Consider the following 21,376-nt stretch of genomic DNA (forward strand, 5'->3'; position numbering starts at 1 on the left):
AGCAGTTGAACTCTGTAAATGACAATGTGTTCTTCCCAAATCACACCCTATTCCCTATGTTGTACACTACGGGTCCAATGGGTTGTGGTCAAAAGTAGTGCACACATAGGGATTAAGGGGCAAATTGGGACATATAACAAGTGTCCAGTGGGTTCCTCTGTAGTGACTATTGTGCAGAGTTCTGGTGATGAAGGACTTCAGAATGGACATACACACAGAGAGAACGAGACACACCTCAGACACACCATCAATAACCACAGTTGACACACTTTGTAACAATGTATTCGTTTTATTGCTTGACCTGCCATTAGGAAACAACCTAAACCAAAAGGATTAGAACTGAGCACAAACAGTAAAGCAAACCTTGTACAGTCATCATCATCATCATCATCACCATCATCATCATAATAAAATGGTCCTTTGGCCACCCTCTTCCCTAAACAGACACCCTATTCCCTACATAGACCACTTCCTCTTCCCTAAACAGACACCCTATTCCCTACATAGACCACTTCCTCTTCCCTAAACAGACACCCTATTCCCTACATAGACCACTTCCTCTTCCCTAAACAGACACCCTATTCCCTACATAGACCACTTCCTCTTCCCTAAACAGACACCCTATTCCCTACATAGACCACTTCCTCTTCCCTAAACAGACACCCTATTCCTGACCAGGGCTCTAGAGTAGTGCACTATAGAAGGAGAAAGGGTCCATTTTGGACACATCCCACAGGCCTTGTCCAACGTCAATGAGAGCTTGAAGGCCACGTCCCAAACCACCAACCTTTTTTCCCTCTCCTGAAGTGTGCACTTGCACACTTTTTTGTTGTTGTTGCATGGACTTAGCAATGCTGGAAACTCCCCCCCCCCCCCTCCCTCCAGGCAATGCTTATACCAATCCCATGCTTTTAAATCTACGACAGGGAGTGTGCAAGCCAAGTGGACACACTATGTGAGCAAGGAAGAGAATTGGGACGAAGCCGAAGAATTGGGAGCACTAAACAGAATCCTAAACCAAAAACCTTGACCCCTATTCCCTACTCTAGATAGGAAAGGATTGGATAGGTACAAGCCATATGGTAACAGCTCCACCGTGCCCTCTGATAGGTGGAGTTTTGCTCCACCTCGATGACACCGTGCTGCCCGTCTGCCCCTGGACTTGCTCCAGAGACCATCTACGCCTTTCCCCTCCGACAACCTCCCTCCGATGACCCCTCAACCCGTGAACTTCCCGACCCTCTCATGAACTCCCCATCTCATGAACGATGTTGTTTTCTACATTTCTAGTCTTTTTTTTTTTGCTTTTAAAGCACTTTTGAGATTCTTTATGTAATAACGAATAGCACTATAAGAGTCTAATAAATTATTATATTGCTGATACCCATCCAATCCTCTCAGTTCTGCACTAGTGCCGCAAAAGGGTAGGACGTAGGAATAGGGGCTAGGGGTTGATTTGGGACACAGATTATGACTCTAAAGCAGGGGTGCACATCTGCGGTCCCGTGGGCCATCTGCGGTCCCGTGGGCCATCTGCGGTCTCGGGGGCCATCTGCGGTCCCGGGGGCCATCTGCGGTCCCGGGGGCCATCTGCATGCTGCTTTCCTTACTAACCGTTTAAAGGTGGCCTCAGTGATGTGGCAGAGATGTAGACAGTAAACAGCACAGTGGGTCAATTTACACAACTAAGAGCATTGAAGCACGAGGCTCAACTTGTCCCCTGTTTTGGTTTTTCCATCTCAAATTTCATTGACACAAACTACAGTATGTCTTCTCCTCCTGACCAATCAATGGCAAGCTCCTGTCCCTCACGCCTCTACACTCTCTCACACACACACACACACACACGGTTTCCATTCTGTTTCTACAAAGAAATCATGGCCACCAAGCTAGAAGCAACATCACTCTGAAGTGAACATGTGTTCAGATACTGTGTGTGACTGTGTGAGAGAGAAGTGTTGCATCTCGCTCATCTTAGTATCTGCGGAGTTGCTCGTGGCAACATCATTTCACAGAGTCTAACTTTAAATAACAGACTAATTTTGACCTGGGCCACCAGGTGTGTGTGTGTGTGTGTGTGTGTGTGTGTGTGTGTGTGTACTCTATCCAATCAATGATATTACTTAATCAACTTAGTGCCAGGGGACAAATGAAAACCTGAGCTGTGGACCTCTGTTCTATAAGCCATGATCACATGACCGAAGGCAAAACTATAGTCAACGTCTCGGACTGTTTGGGTTCTCGTACATCCTGCGCCTTACAGTTACTGTACTTACAGTGGCTGTGTGGCACACAGACCCCGGTAAAGCTATAATGGTCAGAAACACCTTACTGACCGTTCATCTATAGACAGAACACTGTAGTTAGTAAGGTTTCAGAATGACGGTAACTTTCCCAAGTTTCCCCAGAACTCCAACCAGGAAAATAACCTGAATTTTGCAACCCTGGTTGTTAGACTGAATGATCTACAAATATATTAAAAACATGGAATGAGACACAAACCACTAATATAAAAGGGATAGAAAGCTGTTTGACTCTGATTGGAACATAACACATCAAATCAGTGTGTGAGAAAGAGATGACAATAGCCACACATTCTAGATTCCACCAAATCCTCCCACTGCCAGAGTTCTAGATTCCCCCAAGTCCTCCCACTGCCAGAGTTCTAGATTCCCCCAAGTCCTCCCACTGCTAAAGTCCTCCCACTGCTAGAGTTCTAGATTCCCCCAAGTCCTCCCACTGCCAGAGTTCTAGATTCCCCCAAGTCCTCCCACTGCCAGAGTTCTAGATTCCCCCAAGTCCTCCCACTGCCAGAGTTCTAGATTCCCCCAAGTCCTCCCACTGCCAGAGTTCTAGATTCCCCCAAGTCCTCCTACTGCTAGAGTTCTAGATTCCCCCAAGTCCTCCCACTGCTAGAGTTCTAGATTCCCCCAAGTCCTCCCACTGCTAGAGTTCTAGATTTCCCCCAAGTCCTCCCACTGCTAGAGTTCTAGATTTCCCCCAAGTCCTCCCACTGCTAGAGTTCTAGATTTCCCCCAAGTCCTCCCACTGCTAGAGTTCTAGATTCCCCCAAGTCCTCCCACTGCTAGAGTTCTAGATTCCCCCAAGTCCTCCCACTGCTAGAGTTCTAGATTCCCCCAAGTCCTCCCACTGCTAGAGTTCTAGATTCCCCCCATGAAAACCATCAACTAACATTATTTCAACATTGGGTGCAGGGCATCAACTAGATACACTGTGTGTCTGAAAAGGCACCCTATTCCCTATAAAGTGCACTACTTTTGACCAGAGCCTATGGGGCTTTATATATAGGAAACAGAGTGACATTTCAGACACGCACACAGCCTGACAAATAAAACAAGTCTAATTTATTAAACACAAGACACCAAGGACAGTTGAACAGTAAAAATGTAAAAACACCAGAAATGGATCAACCATGAGATGTAGCAGGGCCGTGTCCATTCCAGCCTGATCCTAGTTCAGCTGGAGACGCCTTATCCAGGACTTACACACCATGGTGGAAATAAAACCCTGCATGCTTCCAAAATGGCACCCCTATTGCCTATATAGTGCACTACTTAGTCAAAGGCAGTGCACTATAAAGGGAATAGGGTTCCATTTGGAACACATCCACCACTGAATAGGGTTCCATTTGGAACACATCCAGCACGGAATAGGGTTCCATTTGGAACACATCCAGCACGGAATAGGGTTCCATTTGGAACACATCCAGCATGGAATAGGGTTCCATTTGGAACACATCCAGCATGGAATAGGGTTCCATTTGGAACACATCCAGCATGGAATAGGGTTCCATTTGGAACACATCCAGCATGGAACAGGGTTCCATTTGGAACACATCCAGCATGGAACAGGGTTCCATTTGGAACACATCCAGCATGGAATAGGGTTCCATTTGGAACACATCCATAACAACAGATTGATTCAAACAGTTCCTTTCAGAGGACTAGTCTATACAGGAATGATTTGTATCCACATCTCTATACATCACAGTTTTGATGGATTCCTTTATAAATGTCCATGAAAATAACCGCAGTAACACGTTGGACAGCGTTGGGCTGGAGAGAGAGGGAGTCTTATGCTAACCGTATACTATATAGTACATTACAAAATATTCAGCAAAATTCTAAAAAAAATGGCAAATGTCCAGTTGACAACGATATACAGTAGTTGGGATTAGAACAAACATGGGTTTTTCAAAACACAACAGAAATGGTTCAAACTAAAAAAATGGTTAGATAAATGTTTAGACCCCAAACATTGAAAACACTTGAGACTCCATGACGGTGTGGAACCGGAATGCTTTAGGTTCTAATTGTGAATTCTAAGAGAGAGAGTGGCGATAGAACTCAACCAGGCACTTCTCAAAGATACGTTTATAATGAGAGAGAGCGAGAGAGAGCGAGCGAGAGAGCGAGAGCGAGAGAGAGACACACACAGAGAGACAGACGGAGAGAGAGAGACACACACAGAGAGACAGACGGAGAGAGAGAGACAGAGAGAGAGACAGAGACACAGAGACAGAGACACAGAGAAAACAGCCGCTCTCAGAAACAGACCTCCCCATGTCAGAAACATTAGAAAAAGATAGGGGTGTTTAGGAAGCCATGTATGACACTGGACATGTACCATCCACAGGATGAAACACTATTAAACCCACCAGGGTTGATATCAGAACGGTCCACATTCTCCATTCAACTAGAGAGGTTGAATTAACGTCGAGTTGTATAACATGCTTTCCTCACAACCATCACCTGTTATAAAAACCTCTTATTTAGAAGCTAAATGGACACATGAAGCACAAAGTGAAATACTGAATATCCCTTAAGACTGATCACCCTGTCCAGAGGAACTCTATGTTCAGTCCAGAGCTGCTTTCTGTGAGCAGTAAATAGGTAGAGTAGAATAAAAGTTGTTTTCCCTTTTCCTGAACAGAGCATTTTAACACACCTAGACACAATGACACGTATAAGATCTATCCCAATGACCGGGGTGGGAGAAAGGGGGGGAAACCAGATGGGGAAGAAACCAGATGGGAAAGAGGGAGAAAGGGGGGAAAACCAGATGGGAAAGAGGGGAAACCAGATGGGAAAGAGAGAGAAAGGGGGGAAAACCAGATGGGAAAGGGGGGAAAACCAGATGGGAAAGAGGGGAAACCAGATGGGAAAGAGAGAAAGGGGGGAAACCAGATGGGAAAGGGGGGAAACCAGATGGGAAAGAGGGGAAACCAGATGGGAAAGAGGGGAAACCAGATGGGAAAGAGGGGAAACCAGATGGGAAAGAGGGGAAACCAGATGGGAAAGAGAGAGAAAGGGGGGGAAACCAGATGGGAAAGAGGGGAAACCAGATGGGAAAGAGAGAGAAAGGGGGGTAGAGAGATAGAATAACTTCCAATAGGGAGAGAGCAGCCACACCCCTGGACACCCTCCCTCAACCTCATGGTGTAAAAACCACAGCCAATAGGGAGAGAGCAGCCACACCCCTGGACCTGGGACACCCTCCCTCAACATCAACCTCATGGTGTAAAAACCACAGCTTCTTAGTACCCTCAAAGAACATTCCAGAAAACTATAAAAAGTATAAGAACACAGATCAGCCTTTGGTGGAGATCTATTCAAAACAACATTTCTCTAAGACTCATGGTGTCTCTAGTCCACACATTACAAGGTCTTCTGGATCCTAACCAGGACAGACTCATGGTGTCTCTAGTCCACACATTACAAGGTCTTCTGGATCCTAACCAGGACAGACTCATGGTGTCTCTAGTCCACACATTACAAGGTCTTCTGGATCCTAACCAGGACAGACTCATGGTGTCTCTAGTCCACACATTACAAGGTCTTCTGGATCCTAACCAGGACAGACTCATGGTGTCTCTAGTCCAGACATGACACGGTCTTCGTTTTGACCCGGTGTCAGAGAGAACACTGGGTGAACAGTAATGGAACCCCAATGGAACCACATTGTAATTCTATTGGAACCCTGGGTCTGAACAGACCCTCTCGGGTCACGTTTTGACCCCACCCTGACCTGTTGCCGTCTGAACACGACAGAGACAACTCATCCTGCCTTCATAGTCGACATTAAAATACTACAGAAATATTGTGCCCCCCCAACAGAGTTCATCACATACATGTCCAATCAAATGAATCTGGGTTCATAACAAAATACAATAACACCAGTTCAACAACAAAGACCCAGGTGATCTGGAGCCCCGGGTGGAGGGGAGGAAACATGAAGAAAACAAACAGATCATTGGTGGAACCAGTTGTTAAGGGGAGGGAGGAGCCAGAGGGGGGGGGGGGGGGGGGGGGAGATGGAGCGATAGAAGAATGGAGGGACGGAGAGAGAGATAGAGGAATGGAGGGACGGAGAGAGAGATAGAGGAATGGAGGGACGGAGAGAGAGATAGAGGAATGGAGGGACGGAGAGAGAGATAGAGGAACGGAGGGACTCAGACGGAGAGAGAGACGAAGCTGTTGTACTGCTGAATGTTCCTCTTCAGTATGTCTGAGCAGGGCCCCAGAACGCGTTCGAAGCGCGGGCGGTCCAGCTTCACACACTTCAGAGGGCCGCGGGAGACCACGGTCGCAGCACGGGGACGGTTCATCAACAGGGCGATCTCACCTGGGACAGACGGAGAAGAGGACAACTATTAGAAACAACACTTGAACAGAAGAGAGGAAATAAAGGAACAATGACCCACCCAGCTCCACACCCACCCACACCCACCCAGCTCCACACCCACCCAGCTCCACACACCCACCCACACCCAGCTCCACACCCACCCAGCTCCACACACCCACCCACACCCAGCTCCACACCCACCCACACCCACCCAGCTCCACACATACCCACCCAGCTCCACACACACACCCAGCTCCACACACACCCCCACCCAGCTCCCCACACACCCACCCAGCTCCACACACACCCACCCACCCAGCTCCACACCCACCCACACCCAGCTCCACACCCACACCCAGCTCCACACACACCCACCCACCCACACCCAGCTCCACACAACAACCCACACCCAGCTCCACACAACAACCCACACCCAGCTCCACACCCCCACCCACACCCCGCTCCACCCACACCCCCACCCACACCCCGCTCCACCCACACCCCGCTCCACACACACCCACCCAGCTCCACACACCCAGCTCCACACCCACCCACACCCACCCACACCCAGCTCCACACCCACCCACACCCACCCCCACACCCCCCCACACCCAGCTCCACACCCACCCACACCCACCCAGCTCCACACCCCCACCCACACCCAGCTCCACACACACCCACCCACACCCAGCTCCACACACACCCACCCACACCCAGCTCCACACACACCCACCCACCCAGCTCCACACACACCCACCCACCCAGCTCCACACACACCCACCCACCCAGCTCCACACACACCCACCCAGCTCCACACACCCACCCAGCTCCACACACACCCACCCAGCTCCACACACACCCACCCAGCTCCACACACACCCACCCAGCTCCACACACACCCACCCAGCTCCACACACACCCACCCAGCTCCACACACACCCACCCAGCTCCACACACACCCACCCAGCTCCACACACACCCACCCAGCTCCACACACACACCCACCCAGCTCCACACACACACCCACCCAGCTCCACACACACCCACCCAGCTCCACACACACCCACCCAGCTCCACACACACCCACCCAGCTCCACACACACCCACCCAGCTCCACACACACCCACCCAGCTCCACACACACCCACCCAGCTCCACACACACCCACCCAGCTCCACACACACCCACCCAGCTCCACATCTTTACAATCAGGGCTGTTGGTGCCATCATGAAAACTCCCCGCCACACACTGACAGCAATGGACCAGGCTATCGGAGGAGACTCCCGACCAGGCTATCGGAGGAGACTCCCGACCAGGGACCAGGCTATCAGATCTCCACTACTGAGGTTGTCCAGTCAGTCCACTCACCAAAATAGTCGGAGGGCCCCAGTCTGCCCACCTCCACAAACTCTTCATTCTCTGACCGTCTCTGGAGCACAGCCGCTGAACCCTGAACACACACAGGAAGAGGAAAAACTCAGGGACAAAAAAGCACATAACCCCAGAATGACCTGTGAGGGTGAGAGGGCACAACACAGGCCAAAGTTGAGGTTAAAAGATGGTGATGCCGTTTCCCTGAGAGAGACACAGAGAGAGAGACACACAGAGAGAGAGAGACACACAGAGAGAGAGAGACACACAGAGAGAGAGACACAGAGAGAGAGAGAGAGACACAGAGAGACAGACACAGAGAGACAGACACAGAGAGACAGACACAGAGAGACAGACACAGAGAGACAGACACAGAGAGACAGACACAGAGAGACATCTCCCAAGCTCTTACCACGGAAAACAAAAGTGTACAAGTTGAAAGACAGCATGTAGAAATAAAACACTACAGAACAGGTCGGCGTTACATATTTCCCATCAGATATTAAAGGTGCTTCTTCTCTGGTCTAACGATACAGGAAGAGAAAAGTAAACCTACACCTCTATTCTCAAGGAAACTAACTGGCTCCCGAGGGGCGGCAGCGGTCGAAGGCCCTGGTTCTCAGTGCTAGAGGAGTCACTACAGTCCCTGGTTCTCAGTGCTAGAGGAGTCACTACAGTCCCTGGTTCTCAGTGCTAGAGGAGTCACTAGAGTCCCTGGTTCTCAGTGCTAGAGGAGTCACTAGAGTCCCTGGTTCTCAGTGCTAGAGGAGTCACTAGAGTCCCTGGTTCTCAGTGCTAGAGGAGTCACTAGAGTCCCTGGTTCTCAGTGCTAGAGGAGTCACTAGAGTCCCTGGTTCCAGTCCAGACTGTACCACAGTGGTCGAAGGCCCTGCATTTCAGTTCTAGTGGAGTCACTACAGACCCTGGTTCCAGTCCAGACTGTATCACAGCGGTCTAAGGCCCTGCATCTCAGTACTAGAGGAGTCACTACAGACCCTGGTTCCAGTCCAGACTGTACCACAGTGGTCGAAGGCCCTGGTTCTCAGTGCTAGAGGAGTCACTTCAGGCCCTGCATCTCAGTGCTAGAGGAGTCACTACAGTCCCTGGTTCTCAGTGCTAGAGGAGTCACTACAGTCCCTGCATCTCAGTGCTAGAGGAGTCACTACAGTCCCTGCATCTCAGTGCTAGAGGAGTCACTACAGTCCCTGCATCTCAGTGCTAGAGGAGTCACTACAGTCCCTGCATCTCAGTGCTAGAGGAGTCACTACAGTCCCTGCATCTCAGTGCTAGAGGAGTCACTACAGACCCTGGTTCTCAGTGCTAGAGGAGTCACTACAGACCCTGGTTCTCAGTGCTAGAGGAGTCATTACAGTCCCTGGTTCTATTCCAGATTGTATCACAGCGGTCTAAGACCCTGCATCTTAGTTCTAGAGGAGTCACTACAGTCCCTGGTTCCAGTCCAGACTGTATGACAGTGGTCTAAGACATCTCAGTTCTAGAGGAGTCACTACAGTCCTTGGTTCCAGTCCAGACTATCACAACTGGCCGTGATTGTGAGTCCCATAGGGCGGAGCACAATTGGCCCAGTGTCGTCCGGGTCTGGCCGGGGTAGGCAGTCATTGTAAAATAAAAATGTGTTAACAGACTTGCCTACTTAAATAAAAGGTTAAATACAATCCAAAAAGACAGCCAGCATATTGCAGAGATAATCCTACCTCCAGGATGATGAAGAACTCATCTCCAGGTTCACCCTGAACCACGATCTTCTGTCCGTCTTCAAACTGAACGTTCTCCAGAGAATCAGCTACCGTCAGCCTCTCCCACTTGTCCAGAGACTCTGTAGAGGACCACATACTAAAGTCAGCCTCTCCCACTTATCCAGAGACTCTGTAGAGGACCACAGACACACACTAAAGTCAGCCTCTCCCACTTGTCTAAGGAATTTGTAGCTGGCAGATGTTGATACACACACTGGCCACAGGGTGGCGCCACACATCACTCAACACAGCAGAGGGGGAATGACAGGAAAGATCACAGGCTTGTTTGTAGCGACTCGATTCCATACATAGCCACCTACACCAAATAGGTAGGCAAATAGGTAGGTAGGCAAATAGGTAGGTAGGCAAATAGGTAGGTAGGCAAATAGGTAGGTAGGCAAATAGGTAGGTAGGCAAATAGGTAGGTAGGCAAATAGGTAGGTAGGCAAATAGGTAGGTAAATAGGTAGGTAGGCAAATAGGTAGGCAAATAGGTAGGCAAATAGGTAGGCAAATAGGTAGGTAGGCAAATAGGTAGGTAGGCAAGTAAATAGGTATGTAAGTAAATAGGTATGTAAGTAAGTAGGTGGGTAAATAGGTGGGTAAATAGGTAGGTAAATAGGTAGGTAAGTAGGTAGGTAGGTAAATAGGTAGGTAAGTAGGTAGGTAGGTAAATAGGTAGGTAAGTAGGTAGGTAGGTAAATAGGTAGGTAAGTAGGTAGGTAGGTAAATAGGTAGGTAGGTAAGTAGGTAAATAGGTAGGTAGGTAAATAGGTAGGTAAGTAGGCAGGTAAGTAGGTAGGTAAATAGGTAGGTAAATAGGTAGGTAGGTAAGTAGGTAAATAGGTAAGTAGGTAGGTAAGTAGGTAAATAGGTAGGTAAATAGGTAGGTAAGTAGGTAAGTAAATAGGTAGGTAAATAGGTAGGTAAGTAGGTAGGTAGGTAAATAGGTAAGTAGATAAATAGGTAGGTAGGTAAGTAGGTAAATAGGTAGGTAAGTAGGTAGGTAAATAGGTAGGTAGGTAAATAGGTAGGTAAGTAGGTAAGTAAATAGGTAGGTAGGTAAATAGGTAGGTAGCATGTTGTTAGACTGTTCTCCAACTGTTTGAACAGCTTGTTGGTCGGAGTAGTCGTGTAGAATGTGCGACTCCTCACCTAAAATGGACACCTTGCTGAGGAATTCCTCATACATCTTACGCTTTCTCAAAGTGCTTCCCTGAAAGACAGAGAGACACAGAGCAAGAGAGAGAGCCACAGAGAGAGAGACAGAGAGCAAGAGAGAGAGCCACAGAGAGAGAGAGAGACAGAGAGCAAGAGAGAGAGCCACAGAGAGAGAGAGACAGAGAGCAAGAGAGAGAGCCACAGAGAGAGAGAGACAGAGAGCAAGAGAGAGAGCCACAGAGAGAGAGAGACAGAGAGCAAGAGAGAGAGCCACAGAGAGAGAGAGACAGAGAGCAAGAGAGAGAGCCACAGAGAGAGAGAGACAGAGAGCAAGAGAGAGAGCCACAGAGAGAGAGAGACAGAGAGCAAGAGAGAGAGCCACAGAGAGAGAGAGACAGAGAGCAAGAGAGAGAGCCACAGAGAGAGAGAGACAGAGAGCAAGAGAGAGAGCCACAGAGAGAGAGAGACAGAGAGCAAGAGAGAGAGCCACAGAGAGAGAGAGACAGAGAGCAAGAGAGAGAGCCACAGAGAGAGAGAGACAGAGAGCAAGAGAGAGAGCCACAGAGAGAGAGAGACAGAGAGCAAGAGAGAGAGCCACAGAGAGAGAGAGACAGAGAGCAAGAGAGAGAGCCACAGAGAGAGAGAGACAGAGAGCAAGAGAGAGAGCCACAGAGAGAGAGAGACAGAGAGCAAGAGAGAGAGCCACAGAGAGAGAGAGACAGAGAGCAAGAGAGAGAGCCACAGAGAGAGAGAGACAGAGAGCAAGAGAGAGAGCCACAGAGAGAGAGAGACAGAGAGCAAGAGAGAGAGCCACAGAGAGAGAGAGACAGAGAGCAAGAGAGAGAGCCACAGAGAGAGAGAGACAGAGAGCAAGAGAGAGAGCCACAGAGAGAGAGAGACAGAGAGCAAGAGAGAGAGCCACAGAGAGAGAGACACAGAGAGCAAGAGAGAGAGCCACAGAGAGAGAGACACAGAGAGCAAGAGAGAGAGCCACAGAGAGAGACACAGAGAGCAAGAGAGAGAGCCACAGAGAGAGACACAGAGAGCAAGAGAGAGAGCCACAGAGAGAGAGACAGAGAGCAAGAGAGAGAGCCACAGAGAGAGACACAGAGAGCAAGAGAGAGAGCCACAGAGAGAGAGAGACAGAGAGCAAGAGAGAGAGCCACAGAGAGAGAGACAGAGAGCAAGAGAGAGAGCCACAGAGAGAGAGACACAGAGAGCAAGAGAGAGAGCCACAGAGAGAGAGACACAGAGAGCAAGAGAGAGAGCCACAGAGAGAGACACAGAGAGCAAGAGAGAGAGCCACAGAGAGAGACACAGAGAGCAAGAGAGAGAGCCACAGAGAGAGAGACAGAGAGCAAGAGAGAGAGCCACAGAGAGAGACACAGAGAGCAAGAGAGAGAGCCACAGAGAGAGAGAGACAGAGAGCAAGAGAGAGAGCCACAGAGAGAGAGACAGAGAGCAAGAGAGAGAGCCACAGAGAGAGAGACAGAGAGCAAGAGAGAGAGCCACAGAGAGAGAGACAGAGAGCAAGAGAGAGAGCCACAGAGAGAGACAGAGAGCAAGAGAGAGAGCCACAGAGAGAGACAGAGAGCAAGAGAGAGAGCCACAGAGAGACACAGAGAGCAAGAGAGAGAGCCACAGAGAGAGACAGAGAGCAAGAGAGAGAGCCACAGAGAGAGACAGAGAGCAAGAGAGAGAGCCACAGAGAGAGACAGAGAGCAAGAGAGAGAGCCACAGAGAGAGACAGAGAGCAAGAGAGAGAGCCACAGAGAGAGAGACAGAGAGCAAGAGAGAGAGACACAGAGAGAGAGAGACAGAGAGAGACAGAGAGAGACAGAGACACAGAGAGAGAGCGACAGAGAGAGACAGAGACACAGAGAGAGCGACAGAGAGAGACAGAGCAAGAGAGAGAGCGACAGAGAGAGACAGAGAGAGACAGAGAGAGACAGAGAGAGACAGAGCAAGAGAGAGAGCCACAGAGAGAGACAGAGAGAGACAGAGACACAGAGAGAGAGCGACAGAGAGAGACAGAGACACAGAGAGAGAGCGACAGAGAGAGACAGAGCAAGAGAGAGAGCCACAGAGAGAGCGAGAGACAGAGCATGTCAAGTCCCATAATAAACAGCCAAATGTGTACTAACTGTGTTCAGATTTAGCCCCAGACATCTGGTATTCCTACCATGGTTAGAGATGGCTGAACTGACACCGTGTGGAGGCTCAGTAAACTATATGGAGCTGATTTGTTCAAACCAATGTCTCCCAATAATGTTGTTGCCGGGGAAAATAACACCTCATAACATTGTAGAATGATCATATATCTACATAGAGCTGAATTAACTCAATCTGCCAGCCAGTCAGTCAGCAAGCAAGCCAGTCAGCCAGCCAGTCAGCCTCACCATGAGTATCCTCCTGTAACTGTCCCTGTCGATGCCCCACAGTTTGACGTTGCTCTTGGCTCGGACCGTGGCGGCCCTTGGGGTCCCATAGATCAGGGCTAGCTCGCCAAAGCTGCCCCCCTCCCCAATATTGGTCACCCACTCATTGTTCACATACACCTGTGAGAGAGAGAGAGAGAGGCGAGAGGGAGGGAGAGAGGGAGGGCGAGAGAACAACCTCACTGATGGAAATAGCTTTCCCTACAGTATGAACTTCTGTCAGTATTTTGTCTTAAATTATAATGTATTTTTAACAAACAGATGTACCACTATATAGACCATAGACAGGTAGTCTGTACCACTATATAGACCATAGACAGGTAGTCTGTACCACTATATAGACCATAGACAGGTGGTCTGTACACAACAGATGTACCACTATATAGACCATAGACAGGTAGTCTGTACCACTATATAGACCATAGACAGGTAGTCTGTACCACTATATAGACCATAGACAGGTAGTCTGTACACAACAGATGTACCACTATATAGACCATAGACAGGTAGTCTGTACACAACAGATGTACCACTATATAGACCATAGACAGGTAGTCTGTACACAACAGATGTACCACTATATAGACCATAGACAGCTAGTCTGTACCACTATATAGACCATAGACAGGTAGTCTGTACCACTATATAGACCATAGACAGGTAGTCTGTACCACTATATAGACCATAGACAGGTAGTCTGTACCACTATATAGACCATAGACAGGTAGTCTGTACCACTATATAGACCATAGACAGGTAGTCTGTACCACTATATAGACCATAGACAGGTAGTCTGTACCACTATATAGACCATAGACAGGTAGTCTGTACCACTATATAGACCATAGACAGGTAGTCTGTACCACTATATAGACCATAGACAGGTAGTCTGTACCACTATATAGACCATAGACAGGTAGTCTGTACCACTATAGACCATAGACAGGTAGTCTGTACCACTATAGACCATAGACAGGTAGTCTGTACCACTATAGACCATAGACAGGTAGTCTGTACACAACAGATGTACCACTATATAGACCATAGACAGGTAGTCTGTACCACTATATAGACCATAGACAGGTAGTCTGTACCACTATAGACCATAGACAGGTAGTCTGTACCACTATAGACCATAGACAGGTAGTCTGTACCACTATAGACCATAGACAGGTAGTCTGTACCACTATAGACCATAGACAGGTAGTCTGTACCACTATATAGACCATAGACAGGTAGTCTGTACCACTATATAGACCATAGACAGGTAGTCTGTACACAGATGTACCACTATATAGACCATAGACAGGTAGTCTGTACCACTATAGACCATAGACAGGTAGTCTGTACCACTATAGACCATAGACAGGTAGTCTGTACCACTATAGACCATAGACAGGTAGTCTGTACCACTATAGACCATAGACAGGTAGTCTGTACCACTATATAGACCATAGACAGGTAGTCTGTACCACTATAGACCATAGACAGGTAGTCTGTACCACTATAGAGACCATAGACAGGTAGTCTGTACCACTATAGAGACCATAGACAGGTAGTCTGTACCACTATAGAGACCATAGACAGGTAGTCTGTACCACTATATAGACCATAGACAGGTAGTCTGTACCACTATATAGACCATAGACAGGTAGTCTGTACCACTATATAGACCATAGACAGGTAGTCTGTACCACTATATAGACCATAGACAGGTAGTCTGTACCACTATATAGACCATAGACAGGTAGTCTGTACCACTATATAGACCATAGACAGGTAGTCTGTACCACTATAGACCATAGACAGGTAGTCTGTACCACTATAGACCATAGACAGGTAGTCTGTACCACTATAGACCATAGACAGGTAGTCTGTACCACTATATAGACCATAGACAGGTAGTCTGTACCACTATAGACCATAGACAGGTAGTCTGTACCACTATAGAGACCATAGACAGGTAGTCTGTACCACTATAGAGACCATAGACAGGTAGTCTGTACCACTATAGAGACCATAGACAGGTAGTCTGTACCACTATAGAGACCATAGACAGGTAGTCTGTACCACTATATAGACCATAGACAGGTAGTCTGTACCACTATATAGACCATAGACAGGTAGTCTGTACCACTATATAGACCATAGACAGGTAGTCTGTACCACTATATAGACCATAGACAGGTAGTCTGTACCACTATATAGACCATAGACAGGTAGTCTGTACCACTATATAGACCATAGACAGGTAGTCTGTACCACTATATAGACCATAGACAGGTAGTCTGTACCACTATATAGACCATAGACAGGTAGTCTGTACCACTATATAGACCATAGACAGCTAGTCTGTACCACTATATAGACCATAGACAGCTAGTCTGTACCACTATATAGACCATAGACAGCTAGTCTGTACCACTATATAGACCATAGACAGCTAGTCTGTACCACTATATAGACCATAGACAGCTAGTCTGTACCACTATATAGACCATAGACAGCTAGTCTGTACCACTATATAGACCATAGACAGCTAGTCTGTACCACTATATAGACCATAGACAGCTAGTCTGTACCACTATATAGACCATAGACAGGTAGTCTGTACCACTATATAGACCATAGACAGGTAGTCTGTACCACTATATAGACCATAGACAGGTAGTCTGTACCACTATAGAGACCATAGACAGGTAGTCTGTACCACTATAGACCATAGACAGGTAGTCTGTACCACTATAGAGACCATAGACAGGTAGTCTGTACCACTATAGACCATAGACAGGTAGTCTGTCTTCCCTACTGTACATAACAGATGGCCTGGCAGACAGAAAACAGGGACGTACATCCATCTCTCCCTGGTCAACGACGTAGAAGTTGTCTCCCTCGTCACCTGGTGGAAAACAACAGCTGTGAGACACACTCTGACCCAGCAGTAATGATGGTCATGTGATCATGTTGGAACGACAGCCAGGAGATTGTTCCTGGACAGGCCACGTGGTCATTCAAAAAAATTAAATAAAAATCCCATGACTTCTCACCCCAAAGTGAAGAAAGGTCAAATGTCGTACCTTGCTGAATGACCGTCTCCCCGGTGATGTAGGTAACAGAAAACATGGCGTCAAAGATGTCGCTGTGAAGAGCGGAGGGAGGTGGTCGACACGGTGACAGGATCAACATCACATCCTACTTTCATTGCACAGCACCAGGAGAACACTATTGTTTAGCACACAAGCCGTGAACACACAGTTCGTACCTTCTCTCGTTGTCGTCCAGGTGAGCAAACAGCACGTTCTTCTCGATGGCTTTAGCCAGGGCGGCCATCGTTTTGTAGTCTTTAGGAATAACCTGCAGAGGAACAGCTTCATTGATCACAAGCAAACTGCCTTCAGTCATTAAGATTATTATTGATCAGATTGAAGTAGTGGCCGAGGCCCGATTATCCACCCTTCTCCTGAAGTGTACACTCCTACACTTTATCTGCATGGACTTTACCCCCCCAATCCTAGGCTTTTAAATGCATGATGGGTAATGTGCAAGGTGACACTTGTGGAAAAGGGTGGATGATCAGGAAGTAACCTAGAATAAGTTGGTAGTAATAACTGTAGGGTCAGGTGCACCTGTAGCGATGCGTGATTGGCTGAGGGCTGACCCCCCCTGACCTTTCTGACGTAGGAGGCGGCGTCTTCCTCTGTGTAGACCTCGGCGCTGATGGCACCGCGCCGCCGCCGCCCCTTCACCACGGGATTCATGGGAGGAGACACCTCATCCTCACGGGAGTCGGAGCGAGAGTTGGACTTCTGCTGCTGTAGGATCTGCTTAGCCTCCTCCTGGTGAGGGAGGGGGAAGGGGGGGGGGGGTCAGTTATAGTAGAATAGAACAGAGATCTTCACGGGTCCAAAATTAACCTGGGAGGGTTACCCGATATACATAGATAATAATACGGAGGTCCGCTCTGGACTAGTTGGACTAGTAGTTGGACTAGTAACCGGAAGGTTGCAAGTTCAAACCCCCGAGCTGACAAGGTACAAATCTGTCGTTCTGCCCCTGAACAAGGCAGTTAACCCACTGTTCCTAGGCCGTCATTGTAAATAAGAATTTGTTCTTAACCGACTTGCCTCATTAAATAAAGGTAAAATAAATAAAAAAAAATTCTTTGTCAAGTACAACGACCCCATCTACGTCAAACTGGAGAAACTGGACATCATGATTCGCCTGGCCTCCCAGGCCAACATAGCTCAGGTACCATTCATGGAACCCTATACCTCAGTCAATAGAACTCTACACTGAGTGTACAAAACATTAGGAACACCTTCCTAACATTGAGTTTCACCCCCTTATGCTCTCAGAACAGCCTCAGTTTGTCAGGGCATTGACTCTACAAGGTGTCTTGCGTTCCACAGGGATGCTGGCCAATGTTGATGCCAGTGCTTCCCACAGTTGTGTCAAATTGGCTGGATGTCCTTTGGATGGTGGACCATTCTTGATACTCGGGGGAAACTGTTGAGCGTAAAAAACCCAAAAGCGTTGCAGTTCTTGACACACTCAAACCAGTGTGCCTGGCACTAGAGCTCTATACCCTTCTAGTGGGGACACAGTAGAATAGAGTATTACTGTATACCCTTCTAGTGGGAACACAGTAGAATAGAGTATTACTGTATACCCTTCTAGTGGGAACACAGTAGAATAGAGTATTACTGTATATCCTAGTGGGAACACAGTAGAATAGAGTATTACTGTATATCCTTCTAGTGGGAACACAGTAGAATAGTATTACTGTATACCCTTCTAGTGGGAACACAGTAGAATAGAGTATTACTGTATACCCTTCTAGTGGGAACACAGTAGAATAGAGTATTACTGTATACCCTTCTAGTGGGGAACACAGTAGAATAGAGTATTACTGTATACCCTTCTAGTGGGGAACACAGTAGAATAGAGTATTACTGTATACCCTTCTAGTGGGAACACAGTAGAATAGAGTATTACTGTATACCCTTCTAGTGGGAACACAGTAGAATAGAGTATTACTGTATACCCTTCTAGTGGGGAACACAGTAGAATAGAGTATTACTGTATACCCTTCTAGTGGGGAATACAGTAGAATAGAGTATTACTGTATACCCTTCTAGTGGGGAACACAGTAGAATAGAGTATTACTGTATACCCTTCTAGTGGGGAACACAGTAGAATAGAGTATTACTGTATACCCTTCTAGTGGGGAACACAGTAGAATAGAGTATTACTGTATACCCTTCTAGTGGGAAAACAGAGAATAGAATATAATAGAGTTGTATTACTGTATACCATTAGAGCAGAGTAGGATTGGACTTTTCTTTGAGATGGATACCTGCCTTTGTTTACAAATATCAGCACACACACACGACCCTGCCCACCCAGACTCACCTTCTCCAGCCTCTCGAAGTACTCTCTGAGGAAGGCCATGGGTCTGTCTGGCCGGGAGGTACATAGCTGTACGATGCAGTCCTTCAACAGCTGTTGGATGTTATGTTTCTGCACATACAGCTCACACTCCCTCAGACTCCTCTCCTCCTCACTGCTCGTACTGCCCGACGCCATCACACTCACCACCTATTGACCTGGGGACACAGACAGACAGAGATAAACACAGAGAAAACACATGCACAGGGAGACAGGTGTAGCAGGAGAGAGGGGGTAGTGTTTTATAAACAGAGGGAGAGAGAGAAAAGCTGGTGTAGCAAGAGGGGGTAGTGTTTTATAAACAGAGAGAAAAGCAGGTGTAGCAGGAGAGAGGGGGTAGTGTTTGATAGAGAAGTAGAAACAGAGGACAGTGAGGAGAAGAGAACATGAGGGTGTAGAGATAAAAAGAGAGCATAATGATGAGCAGAGTGAGGGAGAGAAACTTAAGTGGGTGAAAAGTGGGTAGAGAGGACAAAACATGATTGGTTTAGAGCAAGGGTGGGCGTTTTGAGAGAGAGTAAGAGAGGGGAGAGCGAGGGTGGATAAACTCCCATATCTATTGGGTGAAATACCACAGTAGCAAGATTTGTGCCACAAGAAAAGGGCAACCAGTGAAGAACAAACACCATTGTCAATACAACCCATATTTATTTATTTTCCACAGAGCGAAAGAGAAAGACTTGACACAAAGCTCCATTGTATCATAGCAACTCAAAATCTCAGGATAGTAGTAGACCACACCGCTGAACCAACGGACTAAACTCACTCGCATTCAACGGACATTGCAATGCATTATGTGGCAATCAGAATCAAATCAAATGTATTTATGAAGCCCTTCTTCCATCAACTGATTTCTCAAAGTGCTGTAAAGAAACCCACCCTAAAACCCCAAACAGCAAGCAATTCAGGTGTAAAAGCACAGTGGCTAGGAAAAACTCCATAGAAAGGTCCAAACCTAGGAAGAAACCTAGAGAGGAACCAGGCTATGAGGGGTGGTCAGTCCTCTTCCGGCTTTGCCGGGTGGAGATTATAACAGAACATGGCCACGGTGTTCAAATGTTCATAATTGACCAGCATGGTCAAATAATAATAATCACAGTAGTTGTCGAGGGTGCAGCAAGTCAGCACCTCAGGAGTAAATGTCAGTTGGCTTTTCATAGCCGATCATTGAGAGTATCTCTACAGCTCCTGCTGTCTCTAGAGAGTTGAAAACAGCATGTCTGGGACAGGTAGCACGTCCGGTGAACAGGTCAGGATTCCATAGCCGCAGGCAGAACTGTTGAAACTGGAGCAGCAGCACGGCCAGGTGCAGTTTAGTTCGCCACATTCCCTTATATAGTTAACGTTATTTGGAGAGAGGGTGAATGCCACAAAACCATGACAGCAGCAGACAGGCATGTGACACCAGGGTGCGACAGAATTTTTCATAACCTGCTTTATGGTGTGTGTGTGTACCCTACTGTATACTTAAAATGAGAATTAAACATTGACAAAATATGAAGATATTTTAATTTGGACAGAGATGTCCATAATCCCCATAAATTACTCAATTTGGGACGGTGTCAATTATCAAAATGAAATTGATCACACATCTTACAATGGCAAACAAACTAACCTCGAGGCAACTTCCTCAATAGATAATGTAAACTGGTGAGTGTTGGCAAGTTACCCAACTACTTAGTAACTTCCAGCATACGACAAAACTACTGTCACAATAAACACCTAAGTGAAATGCTAGCTAGCTAATGGTAGTTAGCTGTGTCTTTCGAGTGCAGGCAACCATTCGTCCTGTAGCTCGCAGCGGACCCTTGCTTAATATTCAGAAATAATGCATTTCATTTTTAAAAACTGTTAGGAAAGCACAGGGAATTAATATTCTGAGAAATTCTGAAACGGTTAGCTAAAAGGCCCGCAAAGGTCTTTTCATAAAAACAGCCATCTTGGAAACCTAGCTATCTTGCTAGTAACGTTAGCCAACTTGCGTTATCATAACAAACGGGAAGACGGCGAGATACAGGTTATAATCAAGCAATATCCTCATACCTGCAGCGCTCTAACACATACATCGCGATTATTTAGAACAAAATGAAGACAAACCGCTTACCAAACCTGATTGAAATGCTGTCTTTATTTCGGGAAACTGACAGTTCTTCGTCCCTGTTTTTCCCCCTCAGTCCTGAGTTGGACGGCTGCCCTCTACCGGAATCAGGTTTGGACCAATCGCTGCCTCGTTCTGGTATATACGTCACCTTAACAACCTTAAAGGGCAAGGCCTTTTTTTGTTCTTCCAACACTTCACAGAAAGTGAGTGTTTTGATAACAGTATTTCGTTTACTGCATATCAATTGTTAGATTTATCTTTTTTTACAAAATACAACATTTGTAGGGGCAGCAAGAATATTCAAATAGGCTTGTCTCTCTTGTCCCTTGAGAAGTTGAGTTTTTATATTGGCTTACCATTATAGGTAGACTTCTTGCTGTAATCTCAATGGGTAAAAAACGTATTCAGTATCAGAACAAACCGAATAAATATGATTTCTTCATGCATGCTTTCATA

General features: G+C 47.2%; 1 protein-coding gene across 2 annotated transcripts; it reads right to left on the reverse strand.

Annotated features, from left to right (window-relative positions):
* Nucleotides 1-273: 273 nt before the first annotated feature.
* LOC109876163 (cAMP-dependent protein kinase type I-alpha regulatory subunit-like) lies at nucleotides 274-21,035 on the reverse strand. 2 transcript variants are annotated; one of them, XM_031819956.1, is made up of 11 exons: nucleotides 20,924-21,035; nucleotides 18,784-18,977; nucleotides 17,040-17,207; nucleotides 16,634-16,725; nucleotides 16,449-16,510; nucleotides 16,224-16,270; nucleotides 13,333-13,491; nucleotides 10,928-10,988; nucleotides 9,732-9,853; nucleotides 8,014-8,095; nucleotides 274-6,645 (listed from the first exon to the last, which is right to left on the reverse strand). In XM_031819956.1, the coding sequence occupies exons 2-11, from the start codon at nucleotides 18,955-18,957 to the stop codon at nucleotides 6,473-6,475; spliced, it is 1,140 nt and encodes a 379-aa protein (XP_031675816.1). In that variant the 5' UTR covers nucleotides 18,958-18,977; nucleotides 20,924-21,035; the 3' UTR covers nucleotides 274-6,472. The 2 variants fall into 2 exon arrangements, with proteins under 2 accessions (XP_031675816.1, XP_031675814.1); XM_031819954.1 differs by having other exon boundaries at nucleotides 16,998-17,207.
* Nucleotides 21,036-21,376: the final 341 nt, after the last annotated feature.

This window comes from Oncorhynchus kisutch, unplaced genomic scaffold (assembly GCF_002021735.2).
Source record: "Oncorhynchus kisutch isolate 150728-3 unplaced genomic scaffold, Okis_V2 scaffold2905, whole genome shotgun sequence".
NCBI lineage: Eukaryota > Metazoa > Chordata > Actinopteri > Salmoniformes > Salmonidae > Oncorhynchus > Oncorhynchus kisutch.